The following is an 11,135-nucleotide window of genomic DNA, read 5'->3' on the forward strand; positions in this document are numbered from 1 at the left end:
AGGACTCCCAAGTTGCGGGCCCTCTCTGAGGGGGCCAAGATTTCGCCCCCTATAGTCAGCGATGGGGTCAGCTGACTATGCCGAGGCGCCGGCAGCCACAGCCACTCGGTCTTGGAGGGGTTGAGCCTGAGTCTGTTCCTCCCCATCCAGACCCGTACGGCCTCCAGGCAACGGGCCATCACGTCAAGGGCATCGTTGATGATTCATTAGCACTTCCCTCAGTTATCCTCCATTAAAAAAAAAAACCTAGCAGAAAACATTGGCTGACTTAGGCTAGCAATGTCAAAAGGATCTGGCTGGGGAAAAAAGGCCCAGACAGATGAGGATTCTGCTTCCATCATTAAAGGCATCTGTCAATTTACAATTATCATAAACAAGATGCCATTTTCTTGGCCTCTGCATCAATCCATCCTCAAATTTTGCCCTATGTTCACAAGAAGTAGAAATCACAGGATAAAAGGTATGGAATTTGAGTTTATTTATTAGACTTTTATCCCACTTTTATTATTTTATAGGTAACTCAAGGAAGCAAACATATATAATACTCGTCTATGGAGATTCTCAATCCTCCAGATCATGCTTGTCCCAAAAGTGTTTTTCCAAAAGGCAACTGGACTTTTTTCTTCAACTGAAGAAGCTTCTTGGATGAGAAGCGAAACATTTTCAAGGAAAAAAACAAGAAAGTCCAATTGTGTTTTGGAAAAGCACCTTTGGGATACATAATACTGCTTTCTCCTCCTATCTCCCCCACAATAATAACCCTGTGAGGTGGGTTGAGCTCAGAGACTGACTGGCCCAAAGTCACCCAACTGGCTTTCATGCCTAAGGCAAAATTAGAACTCATAGCCTCCTGGTTTCTAAGTCAGATTTTTAACCAGTACACCAAACTGACTGAAATTAAATTGTTTATTAAATAATTATTTCATTTGTAGAACTATAGGCTGTGCAGAAATAATTCCTGAAATGCTTCCACAGTGTACACTTCTACCCTATTTCTTTATGAGGGACCAATTTATCTATTTTTTCTAGTTGCCTTATTTTAATGCAGAGCATTTAGAAACAAGAAAAACAGAAAAAAGAGTGCAAAGTTTCAGTTTTAGGCAAAACAAACCCCCTTTATTCTGGGGGTTAGCAAAGGTATACAGTACCCTGTTTTACAGAAATAGCATTTTGAAATTTATTTGGCAACAGTTCTGTGAAGAACTGTTCAGAAACTTCAGGAGTCCATAAGAAGTTGACATTGTCAATTTATAATTTCTTTCCCACATGTTTTGCCATTTTTCTAATTCTATATTGTATCCCAAAAAGTTTGCCCATCTTATCATTGTTTCTTTAACTTGTTCGCTTTCCATTTTCAAATTTAATAGAAAATTATAAATTTACTTAATTAGTTTCTCATCAGAGGTTAATAATATCTTATCAAACAAGGTTTGCTCCATATAAAATCCATACAGTTTAACATCTTTATCATATATAACTTACATTTGTAAGTATGCCCACCATGATAGATTGATACTCTGATACTCTGATTTTCCATTTCTTGTTTAGATTTTAAGTTCCCTTCAGAATTTAGAATATCTCTGTATGTCTGGATTTTTTCAAAATTGACTAAATTTGGATGTACGAATGCTTTCATTGTTGAAAGCCAACCTGGAATTTTCAGATATATTTTACATTTTATTTTTTCCCATTTTGATAATAGTGCATTTCTTATATAGTGGTTTTGAAAGTACTTATGGATTTTATTTTTCCCATACCATAAAAAACTGTGCCACCCCAGTTGTAAATCATGTCCCTCCAAATATAACAACCTTTTGTTTCTAAGAATTATCCATTATTTTACCCATGTTAATACAGATGCTTGATAATATAAGACCCACTCTGGCAAACCAAAACTTCCATTTTCCTTGGCTTCTTGTAACATTTTCATCTTGATTCTAGCTTTCTTTCCTTGCCAAATAAATTTCAAAATTAATGAATTCTTTTCTTATAAAGAAAATTTATATAAAATGTTTTATAGATGGCACTTGCCACCAGCAAGATTAGCAAAAATGTTTAAAAACATGTCAGATAGATGTTGGAAATGCAAACACAAGTCAGGTACTTATTACCATGTTTGGTGGACATGTGCCAAAGCAAAGAGTTATTGGGAAAAATGCATACGTGGCTAGAAAAGATGCTGGGAAAATATGTAGATTTTAAACCAGAACTTTTTTTATTAGGTATAATACCAGAAAAGACTGATAAACAAAGCATATATTTGATTCTACATGTAACAACAGTGGCAAGAATTATATTTGCACAATATTGGAAAAATGAAGAAATATCATCAGATGAAGAAATAATTTAAACAATACTAGAATGTGCGGAGATGGATAGACTGACTTTGAGGTTGAAAGAAAAAGAAGAACTAAATATTATCAAATTTGGGACTTATTTTATCAATGGCTTGAGGAAAGAATAAGAGATTAGGAATTAAATCTGTATTAGTGAATGTAAACTCAGACAACACGTTTCTTGAAAAAGTACTATTGAATGTATGAAAAAATCAATATTACTTTACTGATTAATAAACTGCAAAGCAAGTACATTATTTTCACCTTCACGTTTCTATTGTTTCTCTCATACAATGACAAACATAGTTCTCCTTCTTTATAACAGGTCTATTGATAGAGCAGATATGTGTTTTTCTCTGGTAATAAATAACTAATATTTCTTAATCATCTCAAATATATGGCTCTATACATTTGGCTTAATTATTCAGAAATGTAATTCAAGCTGCTGGTTATCTTCAAGAACTCTTATTCCAAATAGAAATTGCCTGCCCCAGAAACACTTTCTCTTATGGTGTGGTGGCGATGAGCAATTTCTACAGGAGGCTCCCTTGTGTGGAATGGATTCCATCCAGAATAAATTTTCCTAACATTTACAAAGTGTTTAAAAACTTGTCTAGTCCAAAAGCTTTTGGGAACCAAAGCAGCTGTTAGGTGGCTGTACCTGTACAATTTAAGGTCACTAGTAACATGTATTATTACTGGTTGTGATGATTAGATCGGTTACTCGCATTTGTTTTATGGTTATTGCATTTCTTTACTATGTTATTCTATCAGTATGCTTGCAAGCCATTTAGTGTTACAGTGATTTGAAGTGGCGTATAAGCTTTCATCAAGAAAATAAATGGCTTGAATATAAACATCTTCTGAAATGTTCTTGTGACATAATGGAGCAATAATACAATCCATCATTGGCTAAAGTTAAGCGACTTAGGAGAGGGTGGATTAAAAAACATGGATTTTGCAAGAGCTGAGTATAAAAAAAGGAAACATATGTAAATATACCATCGTCGCTATTATAGGATTATTACCTTCAGTTATTAACTTATCCTACTAGTTTAACCTATAACATTAACTTATCCTATAATATCCTAATTAATATATTTCTCTGACTATCCCAGCTTAATCTTACAGCCAATTTTTTTAATCTCCTTACTCAGATTATAAAAATATGAAACCTCTTTTTTCTTCATGATCGACGATACTGTGCTTATTTGCTACCTTCTTCACCTGAAAGGAGGTACTCCAAATATCCTCTGAGGCAATTAATAGTTGAAGAACTTTTACATTTTAAGCTTTCTACTATCTAGGAAACTATGGCAACTATGACAAAAATGTGTTTGTTTGCAAATTTTTCAGAGCAAATGAATGGCATGCTAAACATTGCCTTCCAGAACATAAGCAGAGCAAGGACAAAAAAGTGGGAGCTGAAACTTACATTTTAAATATGAATTTAATTACATTTTCATTCAATTAATCAAGTTCAGTTAATATGATTATCCCCTCTACATTTAATTCTTTGCACTTCCCAGTCTATGTTACTAAAAACCAAGAACTTTTACAAGGGAACTGGAAGGCCATCAGCTGTGGATATTTGCTCTACGGAACGTACATGATTTTGACACAAAGGAAGGAAGGGAAAAGGAAAATGTATCTATGGCTCAACTTACGCGAATTTTGATGATCCTTGTCTTTGTGCCACAATTCTTCTTAAACAGCATCTTCTAAAAGAGAAGCAAAAACCTAAGGTGAAAGTCAGCTGAAGCTTGAATGAGGAATGTAACATCACCTCATAATGAACATCAGTGGCGTACTAGAAAGGAGCATGAAGAGTGCATTAAAATATTTTTTAAAATATCCTACTTTGAACTTAATGAGTGTTATTGTGTTGGAAATGGGGAGCAGCTCAGAATGACTTTGTGATCTCCAAGTGAGATAGAAGAAAAAGAGACTAAACTTCTTCTGGTTGCAGGTATTACCAGTTGGTATATAATAGGACTCCCTTGGTAATAACTCACCTTGTTTGTGTTATCCTGTTATATTTTACTCTTGGTTAACTAAAATGGCCTTCCACACAGCTGTGTGCCTGATATGATTATCAAGATGCAATTCATTCAAAAAAAAATTGCAAACATTTTTCTATATATAGCCGTTGTGATTCCCTACATACCCAAATTTTAAATATTAGTTTAGCAATATTTTTACTCTTCCCGAAACAATTATTTCACAGTGTTCACTGAGGAAAAGGACCATTAAACCCATTTAAATTCATGACACAGGTTTAAGGAGAAATCAACAGTTTAAAAAATGAAATGACATATAAATTTTAAACTTTAAAAATTTAAAAGGACAATAGCTGAATTATGCTGTTGTAAGACAAAAGATGTGTCCTCTGAATGTTGGTTCTACCCTTGGTATTTCTCATGTAATGGAAGTGAGATAACTAAAAAGCTACTATGTAAAAGTTTACCTGCCTTTCTCCAACTGCATCCTAATTGCCCACAGACACTGCTACTCTTGAATGCCAGAGCTCATAAAAAGCTCAATGAAAACATCAGTTTAATGAAAGACCGTATCAAAATGGAACCATTATTACCACAGTATATCCTCCAATATTTCACCCTGAAAGATTATCATTTAGGCAAATAAGATCTATCAGACATGGCATATCCTCATTTTCCCATCTTAATTAGGTTCAAAATGAACTCAGAAGTTCACAAGAGAAACTCTACTATCAGAAATCGAGTTAAAAAAAAATTTCAAGTTAAAAGCAACTCCATGTTTAGAAACCTATCTAATTACAAATTAGAACAAGTGGAATTGTTCCAGGTAAAACAAAGTTGATAGAAAGAAACAGGAATCACCCAAGATTAATCCAAAATAACCCTGCAAAATTGATTCAGATTAACTAGCATCTGGAATTATTAACTGACAATGTTTTATAAATATCTTCTCAGCTGGGAAATATAAAGCAGAGCAATCAACCAGCAAATTGTGGGCAAAGGAAAAGTTTTTGGGAGATTATCTACAACCAGTCTGCTGGATTACAAGAAATAGAGCATATACTTTCTATGCTGAAGGTCAAAGGATCAATCGATGGTCACCTTCTGCAGGTACAACTGGGAAAGACTTGGCTACAATACTGGAATCAATCAGTCAAAATTGGTAACACTGTACTGGGCTAGGGGGACTTCATATAAGCCCAATGCAGCCATTCCTAGACAATAATTAATTCATAGTTCACTGCTCAGACAAAAAAAAATTAAAAAGAACAGAGCAGACTGGGGTAGTGTAGGAAATGACCAGGCTGAGTTCAAGGGTGGAGTCAAATGCATCATTAGTTCCCTTGAAATCCATTGACTCTCATTTGGTGCCAATTTGCCTTGTCTGTTAGTAGTACAGATTCTTGTGTATAGGTAACATGAAATAAACTTGTAGTACTTTTGAACACCATCCTGGTTCCCGATTTCTTGCACCTGACAGTTGGGTGGGTGAGATTCTGAAAAAGTTAGCAAGGACAATGCACGCAACTATACCAATCTCAGAAACCTTCATTTTTTAAAATAAAGATCATGTTCTGATTGGCAACATACACTATGACAACAATTTTGTAAACAACCATAGCCTTAAGGGAGTCATTTTGTAATGACACCCAGAGTTCCTGTCAAAACTTTTTAAAATGACTGCAATCTTCTACTTTAAGAATTCCTGTCTATTTGTCCTTGCTCATTATATTCACATTTTCTTCAGTGGAACATGAAAACTTACCTAGGTAAAATATCTAATTAGGACCTCATAAAATACAGCTACAACCTGCTTTTTCTCTACCCCTATGCATTTGCTGGTTGCTGAAATGCAGTCACTTTTTATGCAGGGCTAAATAGAGCATTGTATGAAAAAGTTAGTGCTATCTGCTACTACTGAATACTAGCAACTTAACATTAAATTTCTTGCTATCTTTTTGTTGTATGCCTCTTAGAGAAGGTATTGCCCTACTAAGGCAATCTTAAAAGCCTTTAAAATAAATTAATTTAGCAGCATCTTAATGTGCCAAATTCTAGTAAGTAAAGCTCCTACTCCCCCATGCCAGGGAAAAATAGTGCCAGCTACTTTTCTAGATCACTGACTATTAAATGCAGCAAAACAAGATCCCATAGTTGCCAATTCTTATTCTGCAATGTCATGTCATAAAGTATCTTCCCATTTTGTTAAGAATTTGTTTAAACTATTTATATTAGCAATAGCTGGGGATGCCAAGTATTTCTACTTGAAACTTCCTGCATCTGTTCTTCCTTATTTAGCAATGTGAAAGAATCTGACATAGATTTGTAAGGGAATTGGTCTTATAATGGACTGCACATTTACAATAACAGTAAAAAAAAAAGTCTGATGTTTTCGTTCTCATCAAAAATCTGCAAAAATATACCATGTCTCCTTGCAGAAAACAAGCATACTTCACGAAAATTTATATTAGAATAATTTATGTATATTAGAGAAATTAGCATGTTGAAAACTCCAGTAGGGAAATTTGGGGATAACAAACTCCTGTGAAGTCTTCTTTTAACTGAAGAAAGCACAATACAATAAAAATGCATAATAGTAACACCAGATTTATAGAAGTATTCATATTTATTAGATTTGTATCTTGCCTTTCATTCAGAGCTTGAGACAAAATGTACACCACCCAATGATCAGGGATGGCAGAGAGTAGATTTGAACCTGAGTTGAACCCAGTGGTGGGATTCAGCCAGTTCGCACCAATTCGGCAGAACCAGTAGCTATTTTTTTGTTGCCCAGGCCCAGAATGGACTTCCAGAAGCGGCATCCACACAGAGAACCAGTTGTTCACATATCTGAATCCCACCACTGGTTGAACCCAATGCCAATTCAATACTTTAGCTAGTATACCACTATCTTATGCTCACTAAATCAGTCATCTCCCCGCTTTTTGCATCTCTTGTCCTGCCTCTAAGTATCTGCTTGACATGCATAACAACCCACATAAATTTCTACTGTCATGCAGTAGAGTCACCCAACAGCTTCTCCAATAGTTTCAAAAGTTAAGTGTTGCAAAGGCCACAAATATTACATTTGTTTGTTTGTATTCTGCTTTTATTAGCTTTACAACTAACCCAAGGCAGCCAAACATATCCAACACCCCTTCTCCTCCTATTTTCTCCACAAGAACAACCATGTGAGGTGGGTTGGGCTGAGACAGAGTGACTGTCCTAAGCTACCCAGCTGACTTTCATGGCTAAGGCGTGACTTGAACTTGCTTTACCACTAGATTAAACTCGCTCTTATCCTGCCTTTCTTTTGGGAACTCAAGACAGAGCATCTGCCCTCATTTTATATACTGTATGTACCAGCCTGGGGGTTAGGCTAAACTAGGAGAAGTAGAAGTCAAAATCACCAGCTGGCTCCAAAGTCTCAACATCGTTTTTGTAATGTGACCCAAAACTGGATGCAGTATTCCAGGTGTGGCCTTACTAAGGCTGTATAAAGCAGTAATAATAGTTCATGTGATTTTGATTCTATGTCTCTGTTTATACAATCAAGGGTTGTATTAGCTTTTTTGGCGGCTGCTGCATATTGCTGGCTCATGTTTAAGTGATTGTCCACTAGGACTCCAAGGTCCCTCTCACAATTACTGTTTTTGAGCCAGGTTTCATCTAATTGTATTTGTACCTCTGGCTTTTCCTGCCTAAATTTAAAACCTTGCTTTTCTCCACATTAAATTTCATGTTGTTGGATAGGGACCAGCAGCATTTTCAACTTCTGAGACACCCAACATGCTACAACAATTGGTTAAATCTTTTAAAACTAAAAAAAACCTATTACTGTAGTAGTTTTTTTAGGTATTTGTTATAAATCAATCAATTTGTTATACAGAAGTTAAACGTTGAGTGGAATAAAGAATTAGAGGGTCCCATATTGCCTAGACCAGGGCTTTTCAACCTTTTCATCCATTGTACCACTTTTAGGATATGGCAATATCCGAGTATCACCAGTCGCCTAGCAAGATGTCAAAAATTTGATGACCAAAAAAAAAAAAAGGAAAAAAGTGATGAAGTACAGGTAGTCCTTGACTTACAACAATTCGCTTAGTGACTGTTCAAAATTACAATGGCACTGAAAAAAGTGCCCCCCAAGCCACAGCCAAGCAAGACACCTGCCTGCCCACCCTATCCAAGGTTTTCATTTTTGTGAGCATTTCTATTGAGGATTGGTAGCAGGGGTGGGGTTTTTATTCCCCCCATCTGCTGGGTGGTTGCAGCAGGTTTTGGTCACTTCACATGACCCTGGGACACTGTCACCGTCATAAATATGAATCAGTTGCCAAGCTGATCCTGGTGCTTCTGCTGAGCCCTGACAGCCCTGCAGCTCCAGCCATCTCTCGCTCAGGCTTGTGCGTTGCTGCCACCGGTTCAGCTCATTCCCCTCCCCCGCTACCACTTTTCTAGGATGGTCGCATACCACCTGCCAGGTGCCAATGTACTACAGGTGGTACCCGTACCACTGGTTGAAAAACCCTGGCCTAGACAATGGAAGTGTGTCTCAACTTCTATAGGGAGTGTTAATGGACTTTATGTTATTACTTACACAACAAAAAATAATGCTTAGGAGCTTATTGGACTCCCATTACACATGTACAGTAAAGGATTATTTATGACAGTATAATGTTGCAAATGCAATAAAACAAAACTTCTTTAAAAGACATGTTTCTACAATGTGCTATATTAAACTACGTTTGGGGGGAAAGTAGTGAACTATATAATTGTGACTGCAACAAAAGCTAAAATTTTCAGAGTATCATATTCTCCTGAATTACATATCTAGTATGTGAAATTTGACAATTGGACGATGAAAATGGATTCTCTGTGCCTTTACTATAGCAAAAAGATTGTATGTACTGCAACACTCAAAAGATGAATACATGGCTCCATTTACTCAAAGGACTGAGGACTTGCTCACACATTATTTATGAGTGAATAATGAATAACACACAGACTTTGTATGGATAAATATAATAAAATATGGGACTCATTCATACAAAATATAGTGGATTTTAAAAAGCATAATAGTTATATAATTGTATTAGAATTATACACACATATATCTGCATGATGTTTACAGATAATAAAAGGAATATATCTGTGTTTTGTTCCTTCTTTCCCCTTTTTCTGTTACTATTTCAAAAGCAATAAAATTTATGTTAAAAACGCTAGAGATTGAAAAGCTAAGCTTCTTGACAATTCAATCCTGCTCTTGCCTACAGGGATCAAACTAAAACATGAAATAATCATACAACTCTTATACTTTGCCCATTCAAATATATTACTGCTGTGTTTCTTTCACCTAGAGATTGGGACATATGCAAATTTTTCAGATGGGAGAAAGTCCACACTTTCTGAAGCCTCAGTTACAAAAAGCCAAATACAAGCCAACCAATCTCTCCCTGAAAGATTAGAAGAAGAAAAACAATCATGTGTTTCCCTCACCATATTTTCTATAACGCTAAAATATACTAGACAACCTAGGACCTGTTGGGTCAATATTTCAGAGTTATTTCCATGTGGGAAGCTGGCAGGGAGCGTTAGAAATAACAACCATGTGACCGTGGCTGTCTGCAGTAGCATGACAGCACTGAAGAAGTCACAATGTTGCCAAATTTCAATTCCATGCAAGTTATGTTCCCGGATTCTGGATGCATTGTGCAAATTAGCTCATTCGAGGTACATTCATTCAACAATTGTTGCCCTGTGATGCACCATTTTGGCCAATTGAAGGTTATAAACAAACAGACAGACAGGAGATTTTTAGTAGTATATAGTTCATTTGAGGAAACAACTAGTAAACGTTTCAGGTAAAAATGGGAAAGTGTCATTGAACAAAACAGTCTTTCATGTGCTACTTCCAAGTTAAGTGTGACTGAACAGAACGATGTGAATTGTAGTCTGATCCATCTGGAAGGCACCAAATTGGAGAAGAATGAGGTAGCGGCTTCTCTGAGGCCCCCAAAGCTGAATCATAAATCTGTTAGGGTTAAGCAGAGCAAGCTCTCCTTCTGAAATTGCATTAATTTCCTGTCTCTACTCAGACTGAAGATAACCAAAAGCAGCTGGTCCTGAGGTAATCCATTCTACTAAGAAGATCCAAGAAATCAGACTGAAGCATATTCTTGGGAGCAGGAGAAGAAAAAGAACAAACCAACAGATGTTACTTTTTACAGTACTAGCAAAATGCCTGGTTCTGTGGCCATGACCTGCCTCCCTGCTTCCCAGTAACCCCAGACAAGATATATTTAGGATGGAAATTGATGAACTAAATTCAATTATTCTTCATAGGGACTTTTATCCCTTCCCCTCAGAGCAAATTAAGCAACATGGCAAACACATCTTTGCAGATTAGCAAGGAAAAGCATAAAGCTGCACAGCATACACTGACGAGACATTCTGAGGCAGCCAATTTTCTCCTACCTATCCAAAGCTCTGATTTCCTCATTTCATTCAGGAAAGTGGCACAGAATCAGTCCTACACTCACAAACAGCAGGGCTGAGACAACATTAACTCCATCATCTGCTAACAGAAAACATGGCATATAAACCAGAGGGTGAAATAAGGAGTGCTTAGCTAGACCTAAATTCCACATATTTCATAGACACACAGGTACCAAGGCCAACTTTTTTTTTCAAAATCAAAATTTTCTTTAACACAAAGAATCAGGGAACAAATCTTTAACTACCAATGAGATGCAGTGATAGCAAAATACATACTTCTTCAATTTCAGAATGTAATACT

General features: G+C 36.2%; 1 protein-coding gene across 1 annotated transcript in view; it reads right to left on the minus strand.

Annotated features, from left to right (window-relative positions):
• LOC107288067 overlaps positions 1-11,135 on the minus strand; it is a 59,365-nt gene that overhangs the window by 14,450 nt on the left and 33,780 nt on the right. The window contains exon 4 of the mRNA XM_015816643.1: positions 4,004-4,057. Coding sequence (XP_015672129.1) covers positions 4,004-4,057 — 54 coding nt within the window. The remainder of the gene's footprint in view (positions 1-4,003; positions 4,058-11,135) is intronic.

This window comes from Protobothrops mucrosquamatus, unplaced genomic scaffold, assembly GCF_001527695.2.
Source record: "Protobothrops mucrosquamatus isolate PMUCROS unplaced genomic scaffold, P.Mucros_1.0 scaffold473, whole genome shotgun sequence".
Classification (NCBI taxonomy): Eukaryota; Metazoa; Chordata; class Lepidosauria; order Squamata; family Viperidae; genus Protobothrops; species Protobothrops mucrosquamatus.